Source organism: Hemiscyllium ocellatum, chromosome 2 (assembly GCF_020745735.1).
Source record: "Hemiscyllium ocellatum isolate sHemOce1 chromosome 2, sHemOce1.pat.X.cur, whole genome shotgun sequence".
NCBI lineage: Eukaryota > Metazoa > Chordata > Chondrichthyes > Orectolobiformes > Hemiscylliidae > Hemiscyllium > Hemiscyllium ocellatum.
This window is the reverse complement of record NC_083402.1, coordinates 134,192,803-134,206,056: the sequence shown is the minus strand read 5'-3', so window position 1 is coordinate 134,206,056 and position 13,254 is coordinate 134,192,803. Positions and strand designations below refer to the sequence as shown.

The 13,254-nt window shown below is 41.5% G+C and overlaps 1 protein-coding gene across 5 annotated transcripts in view; it reads right to left on the bottom strand.

Annotated features, from left to right (window-relative positions):
* Positions 1 to 13,254, bottom strand: part of LOC132825160 (UDP-glucuronosyltransferase 2A1-like) — a 113,306-nt gene that overhangs the window by 62,752 nt on the left and 37,300 nt on the right. Inside the window, exon 1 of one of the 5 annotated variants that reach the window (XM_060840211.1) lies at positions 1,306 to 2,079. The exons of 3 other annotated variants lie outside the window; for them this stretch is intronic. In XM_060840211.1, the coding sequence (XP_060696194.1) occupies positions 1,306 to 2,011 (706 nt within the window). In that variant the 5' untranslated portion in view covers positions 2,012 to 2,079. Of the gene's footprint in view, positions 1 to 1,305; positions 2,080 to 13,254 lie in introns of those variants that run through there. One more of the 5 variants, XM_060840278.1, reaches the window with a different exon arrangement.

The window sequence follows — 13,254 nt, the reverse complement described above, 5'->3', positions numbered from 1 at the left end:
TGACCTTCACTTGTATAACACAGAGAGTAAGAACACATTCCAAAGTACTCAGAGGGGCATAATCAGACTCACACCATCCTGACTTGCCACTATGTTACCATAACTGTACAACTATTTCCCTGCCGACCCATACTGTGACTGCCCCAAAGCCAGGTGGAGTGCAGGAGTTCGAGAAGGCAGGTCTCCATCTCTTTTCCAGGGGCAATTAGAGAAGACAATGAATGGTAGCCTTGATTTGGAGATGCCGGTGTTGGACTGGGATACACAAAGTTAAAAATCGCACAACACCAGGTTATAGTCCAACAGGTTTAATTGAAAGCACACTAAAATGGTAGCCTTGTTAGTGATGCTCACATCTCAACAACAAATGCATAAAAAAGAATCACTACCCAAATTGGAAAGATTACTTCAGTTTTAGATTTTTAATTATGTGCAGGGCCACACGTGAACCAGAGATGGTGAAGTAAGTTTAAATTTTATGTCATGCTTAAACTATATTTAAAGTAAGTTGGCAATTCTACTGTGATATTGTCTATAATGGGTTCCTCAAATTCACTGACAGCATAGGTGTACCAACATCAGTGTCCTCTCTCAGGCCGATATTCCCAGTAAAGAGGCACTGGTCATACACAACCAGCTGTGATGAGTGGACCACACTGTCAGCATACCGGACACAAGACTCTCTAAACATGTGCTCTATTCCAAACTCCACAACAGTAAACGATCACTAAGAGGGCAGAGGTAGCACTACAAGGACACCCTGAATACTCTCTAAACAAATGCAACATCTCCAATATGCACATACTGGAGAAGAACCATCCTCAAAAGGTGCCAACCACTTCCAATCTTCACATGGAGTCCAACCACAAGCAGCCAAAAAAAAGGAGTCCGCAGAATCCAGAGCATCTCAAACCCCCGCCTCAAGAAACTCCACCAGCCATAACTGTGGCAGAATCTGCAAACCATTCAGCCACAACTGAATCCATTCTCCTGGTGTGGAAGCAACTCCCCCACCCCCCAAGGGACTAGCAGAGGTGAAGGACACTTCTCACCAATTTTTCATTTGATCGTATTCTAATAAGATTGGCAGGAAATTTGAATATCGTTTGACATCAAAAGACTGGGCTTGGGAAAGGGATCTGATAAAGGTAGCACCTAAAGAGAAAACAGCCATCAATATAATTAGAATAATATCAATGGTTAACAGTTAAACATGCAGATAACAGGTTTTGTTTTACATAAGTGCTACTTTGCTGGCAACAGTTCAAGCCATTTTCCATCAAAAAGAGAAGCTGACCAACTCACCCAACACTTCACTATAATACCAGTCCCAGTCAAGCCACATCTGATAGCATATCCAATCATACATGAGAAAATAAAAAACATTCTGAACTCTCTCAATGAAAGTCATCTCATCTGAAAGCTCTGACATAGTCGCAGGGACATAGGAAGGAAGAGCTGGAATCTGTCCACACAACCTCTCTGCTGTAAATCCTGGAGAAAATCTCAGCGTCAGGATGAAGGGAATTCCCAGTTTCAGAGCCAGAAGGTCACCGCAATTACGTACAGGGTCAGTCAGCAGAACTTTGAACTTTGCTTCTTTCAGTTTTTGTAGCAGTTGTTGGTTTTTCAGTATTCCATCACACATCTTTCTCGACATTTTTGTTGCATTCGCCATTATTGTGGAGAATTTTCGGTAACTGTCCCATTTGGATAAATGAGGTTTCTCATAGATCCAGAAGTACAGAGATTGCTCCATAAAATATTCATATTTCTTTCTTGTAAATGGTACTTCGAATACCTCAAAATGCATGGCTGTAGGTTCAGAATAATTCACATGAAGTGTTGCTGTGTATATAGCGACAGTAACATTGTGACCTTTCTCAATCAGCACATCAATGACAGGTTTTAAATTAATCCAGTGGCTGCCTTCTGCAGGCCAGATCAATACATTCTCACCGGTAACCCCCTGGAGAAGGAGAAACATTGAAAGCATATGCCTGAGCTGCATGGCGTTCCCTCAGGAATGTTTCTGAGCCGTAGTTGTACATTAATTCCTTGAATCACATTTTTATGCACACACTGGAAAGCTGCTTCAGTATTGGCCAGAACAAATCCAATCCATTTCCTGATATGGCATTGACACTCTTAGGAACAATGTTCAACTCTCCACATTAAAGTAGCAAGAAATTCAACACTTGGACTGGCATATGAAATGTTGAGATTAGAATCCACTTTGATAAGAGCTTTCAAAAATTAACTAGTTAGATACTTGAAATAACTGCATACCTAAAGGGAAAAGTAAAGCCAGTAGACTGATTGGAAGCTCTGTTAAAAAAAAACTAGCAGGCTTGATAGGCTGATTATTTTCCAATGGTTAGTTTCCCAGTTAAGGAAATCAATGATTTCCCCAAATGTATGATCACATCTAAGATCAGTTACAATCCCTTCTCGGTAACTCAGCTGATTTGTGACCCCTAGGTGGCACTTTGAAACACCTATTGTATCTTTCCAGCCACACAAAGCTGTGCCCCTCCATCCTATGGCAGCAACGACACCTTTTCCAAACACAAAGAACTCTGCACCCAAATGGGATGTAATTAAAGAGGCTGTTGTGGACCATTTTGATTACAAACCAGAACCATCTAACTGGGGGATTGTCTGCTTTGTTGTGGAGGAAATGAGGGAGAAGCTCAGATGTACCATCAGAAGATAATTCTGTGAACCAAGAGAAATAGATTAGATTACTTACAGTGTGGAAACAGGCCCTTCGGCCCAACAAGTCCACACCGACCCGCCGAAGCGCAACCCATACCCCTACATTTACCCCTTACTTAACACTACGGGCAATTTAGCCTGGCCAATTCACCTGACCCGCACATCTTTGTGACTGTGGGAGGAAACCGGAGCACCCGGAGGAAACCCACGCAGACACGGGGAGAACGTGCAAACTCCACACAGTCAGTCACCTGAGGCGGGAATTGAACTTAGGTCCCTGGTGTTGTGAGGCAGCAGTGCTAACCACTGTGCCACCGTGCCGCCCTAAATTCAAGTATTAAGCAATAGATTCAAGTATCCAGCATGGCATCATGTGTGTAACAACAGAATACCACTCTTGAATCTACAATGGGTGAGCAGGATGTTTGGGGGAAAGAACAGAAACAGTTGGCAACATTAGCTCAGCTTGACAAAAAATGTCTTGTAGACTATGAGGGTGAAAGGTTTGGGTGAATCAGATCATTGCAACTTTAATGGGGTGCTGGGGGTCAGGAATGGGACTGGGCATTAGGTCTGACTCTGGCATGGGGAAAGACGAGGTTTGTTCCAGAGGAGCTGAATGCCGTATTTCTACTCTGTAGGGATTTCACGATGCTATGATTCTCAAATTCAGTGGCGACGGATAGTCTTCGAGGTGGGGGTGAATCCCAGGAGTTGGAGCAGTGCAGAGCACAGTGCATAGTTGAGTCTCTGTGGGTAAGAGTTGGCTGGTCCCAGAGGAGGGAGTGTAAGTGACCTGGCGGAAATGTAGTTGGATGCATGTGAGTTAAGTACAGAGTCTGTTTAGTAGCAGTTCTGAAGCTCGGCTACGTATTGAATAGTCCAACTTTTCCTGAGTAACAATTTTCCTTGATGCCATCCAATCTAAATGGCAACTTTCAAAGGGTGATGGATGTAGAGGAATTGCCCAGAGGAACTTTCAACTTTGCCATATGGGTAGGAGGTTGCTGTCCCTCTAATTTTCCTACCAGCTATACAGGCCTCCAATTCTGATGCATGGTAATGACTTCTTGACCCAAAATTCAATGCTGGAATTGATGTGCTGACGCTAAACAACGTGCACAAAACCTTAGAAGAGCTTGAAGGAAACGTTGGTAAGAGATAGGGTGCCAAGAAGGTAGGGTGTCAACTGAATACAGGGTTAGGTGCCAGGTGGATACAGTTCCGATTGGAAGGGGGTTCAGATGCTTCAGAGTGTGCCTGAATATGAATTCTACAGAGACCCTACATCCACTTCTGATCTATGCTGGATTAATACTATCTGGCAGACAGAAAATCCAGGTCTGTACTTTTACATTATAATTCAAATTTCTAAATATGTATTACCTGCAGATAGATTAATTTATTATATATTTTATCTTCTTCCTTTACATCGTCAACTCCTGTTTTATTGTTAACCCCAAAAATACATTACATGATTATGATTCAGTGAGAGATCACTGTTGAAACCAAAATAAAAATAAATTGATCCAACAAGCCAGATTTCAGTCTGTGATCTGAATTCCTCAGTAATAACATCAGCTGAGATCATAAAATATGATTAAACATACATTGGGAAATTAGTTGTATTTTCCAAACTAAGCCTGACAACTGAGATCATCAGGAATTCATATCTGAAGTTAAAATATGTGTGACAATGGGTGAAAATGAAAAAGATCAAACTAAATGTCACGCAATTAAAAGAACAGAAAGGAGAAATTGTAGGAAGATTAGTCCCAAATTCTATTTAATGAAGTTTCTTCTGAATTTGATATTGTGACTACTCGATTGTCCTACATCTTGAGATTTTTTTTGACTTTATTAAAAATTGTTCAAGGGGCTAACAGGTATAACCGATTAAAGGTGATAGGCAAGCATTCCTTACTTTAAATTAAGCTTTCAAGCCAAGAGGGAATCGGTTTAGCTCAGTTAGCTGAATTATTGGCTTGCAGAGCAGTGTGATACCACCAGTATGGTTCAATTCCCATCACTGGTTTGAGGTTTCTGTGAATGACTCTGCTTCTCAACCTGTTCCCTTGCCTAAGGTCTGGTGACCCTCAGGTTAAACCACCACCAGTTGCTTCACTCTAATAAGAGCACCTCCTATGGTCTAGTAAGACTATAGTGACACACACAGCTCAAGCCAAGAATGTCATATGAAAGAGACATCATATTTATACAAGTTATTGGAGTTCCTTGATTGAGTAACATGTTCTGTGGATACTGGGAAGTTTGTACTCAATTTTTAGAAGAAATTAGATAAGGCGCCACATCATAGGCTTTTGTGGAAAATAAAATCTTATTACGTGAGCAATTAAAAATTAGCGCAGATAAAAAATTTGCTGGCTAGCAAAAAAAATAAGTGTATGCAGAAATAAATTCTTGACTGATTAGCAGAATATGATGTGTGCAGTGCTGCAGGGTTCGGTGATTGACACTCAGATTTTACAATTTATATCAACAACTTAAATGAGAGGAATGAAAGCAAGACAGCTAAGTTAACAGACAATACAAAGATAGGTAGGAAAGTAGTGTATGAAGAAGACATAAGAGTTTGTAGACAGATATCGACAGGTTGAGTAACTGAGCTAAAACATGGGCTAGTGTGGGAAATTGTGGAGTTGTTCACTTTGGCTGGAAGAATACAAAATGTGGAGTATGACTTGAATGGAGAACAACTGTGGAATTCCAATGTACAGAGAGATTTAGGTACTCAAGGGTATGAGTCACATTAAGATAGTATACAGGTGAAGCAAGTGATTGAGAAGGCTGGTGCAATGCTATCCTTTATGATGGAAATGAACGGAGTTTAAAAAAAGCATGTTAAACTTCAGTTACATTTTCAGTTATACAACGTCTTAAATACTACAGACAGTTTGGGTCTCCTTGTTTATGGAGATGTGTTCAAGGTGTTGTAGATAAAGTCTACCAAACTGATATCTGTAATGAGCATGTTGTCTTCTGAGGATAGGTTGGACCAGCTTTTGAGGTTTGTGTGACAAGTGGAACTCTCTACCTCAGAAGGTAACTGAAGCACAGGCTTTGATTACCTTTAATGCAGAGGTAGATAGGTTCTTGTTAAGCAAGGGGATCAAAAGGTTATTTGTGGCAGATGGGAATGTGATATTTGAAACACAAACACATCAGCCATCATCCTACTGAATGGCACAGCAGGCTCGAGAAGTCAAATTGCCTACATCTGCTATTATTTCATATGTCTACACGCTGGCTGCATAGGAAAATGGCTGCCAAGAGATCTCGGAATTTGTGCATAACTGAGTTACACCCGTAGATACATTATACCAAGGACCCCTTAATTGTAACAGTGGAAAGTAGGGGCTAGGGAAATGCATAATGAAGGGATTGGGTTTGCAGTCCATGACCTGATCTGTTCAATTGCAGGAGGAAACTTTGCTGCATGTAGCAACTGCAAGGGGGATCCCGATACAAAACCCTGGCACCTGTATCCCACCTGATACACAAGTCAAACTACAAACGTCAAGAGCTTTGATGAACGGTATCATTAAAGGTTCCAAATATAAAACAATCCACAAAATAAATATACATTGACATAACGCCTGTAGTGTTAACTTTCCAAGCTCTTCATAAAAGGGTAATTAGCCACATGAAATGGGTACCATGGCAATTAAGGAAAGTTTTGAATGGGTGACCAAAATCACAACAAAAAAGGTTTTAAAATGTAAACATAGAAAGAATGGTGGAAATATTCCGGTTAAGTTGTGTGGGGTGGGAGAAGTGCAATGTTGCTGGAGAGGATACAGAAGTCTGGATCTCGTGTAACAGGCTGAGGTCATGGTCTAAATGATTGGGTGAAGGAAATTGGGGGTGCTCAGGAATCAGGACATGGAGGAAAGCTTAGGGCCAGAGGGGTTTACAGAGATAGGGAGGAGTGAAGCGACATATGAAAGTACTTGACAACAGCAATAAGAATTTTAAGCTCAAGCATTGTTGAACCAGGATCCAGTGTCGGTTAGTAAACACAGGATACTGGACGAGTGGAATTTCATACTAGGTGGAATACAAGTGCCAGGGTTTTGGATGAGCTGAAACCTTCAATAGGCCAACCAGGCCACAGATCAGGCTTATTTTGTTTCCCCAATTCAGCAATTTTTCTATCAATTATTAATTTTCATCTGGCTCTAGCAGGAGGCATGTCTCATTGTTCACATATTCTTCTGTGTGGTTTCAGCTAAATCCTTCACATTGAATTGCTATCCATTGCAGGCACTCCCAGACATCCTACTTTTCTGTACATCAGATTTTCAGCATCCTCCAGTATTGTTCAAAAGAGGGTGGATTGACAATCAGCTTTCTCCAGGGTCTCCACAATCAGTAACATCACTCAGGGTGAGAGGAAAGTTGGAGGTGAGAGGCCACAAAGTGGATTGTCTCTGTGGCAAGCAAATGGTTAGCAACCAGGGCTAAATAAGTGGGCCACCATCAACCAGGTCATTGTATCAAATAACAATTTACTTATGCATCAGATTTTACTTTTTCTCTAATGCTAATTTGCTTTTCTCACTTCTTCAGTCCATGAAGTACGAATACTTGCCTACTTTGCCAACCTCAAAGAATCAGAATGAATACTCACACACATCCTCCATTGATCCATTGGTTTAAACAGTTACTCCATTTTACAGAACGCTGGAATGGATATGAAGGCTATTTGGTCCATTGTCTCTTTGAAAGGATTATCCAATTACTCTCACATTAGTTCTTCTCTCCTCAAGTATTTATTCAATTACCATTCAAATGCTGTGATTGACCCTGCTACCACCAGCTTTTCAGATTATACATTCCAAAAACCTCCAATCCATGCTTGCCCAATTACCAGAGTCCTAATAAACAGGGCGGCACGGTAACTCACTGCTGCCTCACAGCGCCAGGACCCGGGTTCAATTCCAGCCTCGGGTGACTGTCTGTGTGGAGTTTGCACATTCTCCCCATGTCTGCGTGGGTTTCCTCCCACAGTCCAAAGATGTGCAGGTTAGGTGTATTGGTCATGCTAAATTGCCCGTAGAGTTAGGTGCATCAGTTAGGGGGAATGGGTCTGGGTGGGTTAGTCTTCGGAGGGCCAGTGTGGACTGATTGGGCCAAAAAGACCTGTTTCCACACTGTAGGGAATCTAATCTAAACATAACTACTCCTTATTTATTCTATCAAACGTCCTCATCATTTTCAGTACCTCTATTAAATCATTTCTTGACTTGTTCTGGTGTAAGAACAATAATCCTTCTCAAAATAACCGAAGATCTGTGTTTCTGGCATCATACCTGCTCTCGACCATCTCCATAGCCCTTACATCCATACTAAGGCATGGTTCCCAGAAATTAATAGAATAATCCAGCTCAGGCCCAATTTGATTTACAAAGATTTAGCAGAGTTTTATTTTGCCTCTTCAATCTTTAGAAGGTAGGGATAATGTCACTGGACTAGTAATCCAGAGCCCCTGGCTAATGTTCTGGGGACATAGAAAGTTGCAAAATGTTAATTCAACAGAATATGAACTGAAAGGTAGCCAAATTGAGATTATGTCAATCAACATAAAAGCCTACCTGGTCCATTGATGTCCTTTAGTGAAATAAATTTGCTATCTTAACTTGTCTCCACCAGACATACAGTGATGTAATTGACTACTAACTACCCTGTGAAATGGTCCTAACAAGCCACTCGGTTATACTAAACAATTATAAAGAAAATAATGAAACTTACAGACCATGTGGCAATGATCAAGGCAATGGTAAACCCAGTCTTGTCAATCCAGCCCCAAAGGTCACCTTATCAATATTAGGGATTTGTGTCAAACTTTGTAGAGGTATCTCTCAGACTGGCAAGCAACAGCGTGACATAGTCGTTCTCATGAAATCATTCTTTACACAATATATTCCAGTCATCAGCATCACTACAGCTACGTCCTGCCTCACCAGCAGTAAAGACCCAGAGATGGTGATACAGTGATATCTAATCAGGAGTGATGATCCTGGCACCCTCAACCTTGACTTCAGACCCTCTGAATTCTCATAGTATCAGGTGGCCTTTCACTCCTTGTCTGCAGTGGCTCAAGAAGGTATTTCACTACCACCATCTCTGGGGCAATTTGAGATAGACAGTAAATGCTGACCTCGCTAGTGATACCCATATCCCATGAATGAATAAGAAAGACTTCTCAAAAAATCCTGGCGGAGGTGAGTACTGCTGATGCTGGAGAGTCAAGATTAGAGTGGTGCTGGAAAAGCACAGCAGGTCAGGGAGCATCCGAGGAGCAGGAAAATCAACATTTCAGGCAAAAGTCCTTCATCAGTCCATTCCTGATGAAGGGGTTTTGCCCAAAACGTAGATTTTCTTGCTCCTTGGATACTGCCTGACCTGCTGTGCTTTTCCAGCACCACTCTAATTTCTTCTCAAAACATCCTGCCTGCATCAGAGCTTTGCGTACAGATGCTCATAGGTTTCTCTATCCTGCTGCTCCTTTTAAAATAATACCATCTATTTTCTGTTGCTTCCTTCATTCTTCTGGCACATGAAATCATTTTTCAAGAAAGAATTTTCCATTCCATCTGTTAAGTTTCACCTTAGACCAGCTTATGGTATCCTGAAATCTTTATTACTCTCCATTAAATGAAGGGAGTCATTGAATTAAGGAGAGCTTTATTGCCTTTTCTTGCCAGACAACGAAATGAGAATGGTTCTGTCGGATCCATCACTAGATTCACATAAGCACTGGGACATGTTTAATGAGTTAGATGGCCTCTATACTGCTGTCTCAACTCCCTTGTGCAGATCCTTCCCACATTTTCCTTGTATTCATGAACTCACTTCAGTTCTGACAGAATTTGACTCTATGCCAGTTCCTGTTAGGTGTCTAACTAACTAACTGGTGTTTGCTGAAGAGTTAAAAGTCATAAACCACCAGGTTATAGTCCAACAGGTTTATTTGAAAGGACAAGCTTTTGGAGTGCTATGCTTAATAGTGTTCTGAAAGCTTGTACTTTTAAATAAACCTGTTGGACTACAACCTGGTGTTGTGTGATTTTTAACTTTGTCACCCCAGCACCTCCACCTCATTTGCTGAAGAGGTAACAAAGAGGAATGTTGTTGATGTACTTCATACAGACTCTTTAAAAAAAAGTCATCACAGAATTGAAATGTTAACTCTTTCTCTCTCCATAGATGCAGCCACATCTGCTGAGTATTGCCAGCAATTTCTGTTTGTTTCAATCCAGTACTACACAAGACTTGTGAGGAAAGTTATAGTTCATGACTTAAAGGGACAATAGCCCAAAATTAGCTGAGCAACAGAAAACAGACAGTACTATAATGATGGATGTACTTTTCAGAGCAGAAGAACGTTTGTGGTGGAGTTCCCCAGAGTTCAATATCGAGACCACTTATTTTTCTGATACTTATAAATGATCTAGATCTTCGTTTGCAGGAAACAATTTCAATGATTTGGGGCGGCATGGTGACTCAGTAGTTAGCACTGCTGCCTCACAGCACCAGGGACCCAGGTTTGATTCTACTCTCAGTGACTGTCTGTGTGGAGTTTGCACATTCTCCCTGTGTCCACGTGGGTTTCCTCTGGGTTCCTCCCACAGTCCAACAATGTGCAGGTTAGGTGAATTGGCCATTGTGTTCAGGGATGTGTAGGCTAGGTGCATTAGTCAGGGGAAGTGTAGAGTATAGGGGAATGATTCTGCATGGGATACTCTTCGGAGAGTCGGTATGGTCTTGCTGGGCCAAATGGCCTGTTTCGTCATTGTACGGATTTTTTTATTCTATGATACAAAAGTTGGAACATTTCTAAAATGGGATAGAATAGAACTTCAAAAGGACTTTAACAAATTGATGGGGTGGTTGGAAAGGTGGTAAATGAAATTCAATGTAGTGTGAGGTGATACGTTTAGGCATAAAGAAAAATATAAAATGACACGGTGGCTCAGTGGTTTGCACTGCTGCCTCACAGTGCCAGAGACCTGGGTTCAATTCCCGCCTTGGGCAACTGTCTGTGAGAATTTTGCACATTCTCCCCATGTTTGCGTGGGTTTCCTCCCACAGTACAAAGATGTGCAGGTTGGGTGAATTGGCCATGCTAAATTGCCCGTAGTGTTAGGTGACGGGGTAAATGTAGGGGAATTGGTCTGGGTGGGTTGCTGTTCGGAGGGTTGGTGTGGACTTGTTGGGCCGAAGGGCCTGTTTCCACACTGTAAGCAATCTAATCAAAACTAAATGTTCAACTCTAAAGGGTGTGTAAGAGCAAAGGTTCCTGGGTGTGTATACAGTCATAGAGTCCATAGGATTATATAGCATGGATATTAACCCTTCAGTTCAACCAGTCCATGGCAAACATAATCCCAAACTAAACTAGTCCTACCTGCATATACTTGGTCTATATCCCTCCAAACCTTTCCTATTCATGTACTTATCCAAGTGTCTCTTAAATATTGTAACTGTGTCCTCATCCACCACTTCTTCAGAAAGTTCATTCCACATGTGAAACACCTTCTGTATAAACAATTTGCCCCTCAATTCTTTTTAAATCTCTCTCCTCTCACCTTAAAAATGGGCCTCTTCATCTTAAAATCCCCTATCCCAGGGAAAAGACACCTGTCATTAGCCTGACCTATACTCGTCATGATTTTATAATGCTCTATAAAATCATCTCAACTCAATAAAAGGTGGCAGGTCAGTAATGAGAGTAGTTACTAAAGCATACAGTACACTCAGTTTCAAAGCATGCTGTACTTACATCTGTACCAGTCAGACCTTAGCTGGAGTTCTATGTACAGTTCTGGGTGCCATAATTTCAAAATAATTTGAATGTAATGGAGTGAGTGCACAAGAGGCATGCAGAGGGTGGTGCATGCATGGAATGAGCTGCCAGAGGAAATTGTGGAAGCTGGTACAATTACAACATTTAAAAGGTATCTGGATGGGTATATGAATAGGAAGGGTTTGGAAGAATATGGGCCGGGTGCTGGCAAGTGGAACTAGATTGGGTTGGGATATCTGGTCGGCGTGGGCAGGTTGGACCAAAGAGTCTGTTCTGTGCTGTGCATCTCTACGACTCTCTGACTCTACTCTCCTTGCAGAAGAGAAAGTGAAGAGGCAATCGGATAGAAGTTTTCACGATCAGGAGGGGCTAAATAAAGGATAGGGTTAAAATGTTCCCATCCACATGACTGCACAGACGTAAAGTATTTCAAAAGAGAAGCAAATTGTGAGGAGAGAAAAATAAACACATTCCCAGCGTGTAGATCGTGCACTGCCCGAAAGTGCAGTGCAAAGCAATTTTAACTGAAGCGTTTAATCGCATGATCAAACAGAACACAATGTGCCAGTTTATGGGGTAAAGTGTGGAGATAGGCACTCAGATCAAATTCTCAGAGAGCTGGTTCAGACACGGTGGGACGTTCCTTCTGTACGATAACAATTCTCCACCTCTGGCTCTAAGGTTAACAGCAGTACGTCAGCATCCAATGTGCAAACCTCCTCGGACCTCTCCTCCTCATGGAGAGGCAGTGTCCAGAGTTTAAAGATGATTTGCAAAACTCATCCTGGGTGGGAGGTGAGAAATTTTGTTCAAAAATCACAGTGAGCTGTTACAATCTGGGAACAAAGGGGCGGGGGAAGCTAGATTGAGTTTTCTCACAGCCTAGGCCCAGAGTGAGATCAGGAGCTGCAATAATGTAACTCCATGACACCTAGTGGCATTAACTGTAAAATCAGTCATTTTCCACTCATTTGACCACATCAAAGCTGAGATTTTAATTTTACTTGATTAGAAATGGGCATTTCAGGATTGTGCCCAGCCAAAAATTGAGATGCAACACATTTAACATTAATGGATTTGGTGATGGTGATCCATCAGCAGCCAAAAGATTTATTTCCTGTGCACATTGCTGATCCAAGTCCTTTAAATAATAGAGTAACTCACCCAACACTTCACTGTGATAGGAGTCTAAATCGCACCACAACTGATTGCTAATCCAACTATACATGAGAAAATAAAAGACATTCTGAATCCTCTCAATGAAGATCATCTTATCCAAAAGTTCAGACAAAACCGCAGGGACATAGGAACAAGGGGCTGGGATTTATCCACAGAGTCTCTCTGCTGAAAATCCTGGAGAAAGTCTCAGGGAATAGATGAAAGGAATTCCTAGCTTCACAGCCAGAAGGTCACTGCAACTTTGTACAGGGTCAGTCAGCAGAACTTTAAACTTTACTTCTTTCAGCCTTTGCAGCAACTGTTTATTCCTTATCTTGGCATCACAGATCTGTAAGTTCATGTTTTTTGTATTTTCTAAATAATAATTTTCTATAACTGTCCAAGTATGATAAGTGAGGGTTCTCATAAATGAAGAATTCCAGAAGCCTTCTCTGGACATCTTTGTATTCTTCACGGCTAAACGGTACTTGAAATATCTCAAATGTTACGGGCGAGGACTCAGAATAGTTTATGTACATTGTAGCTGC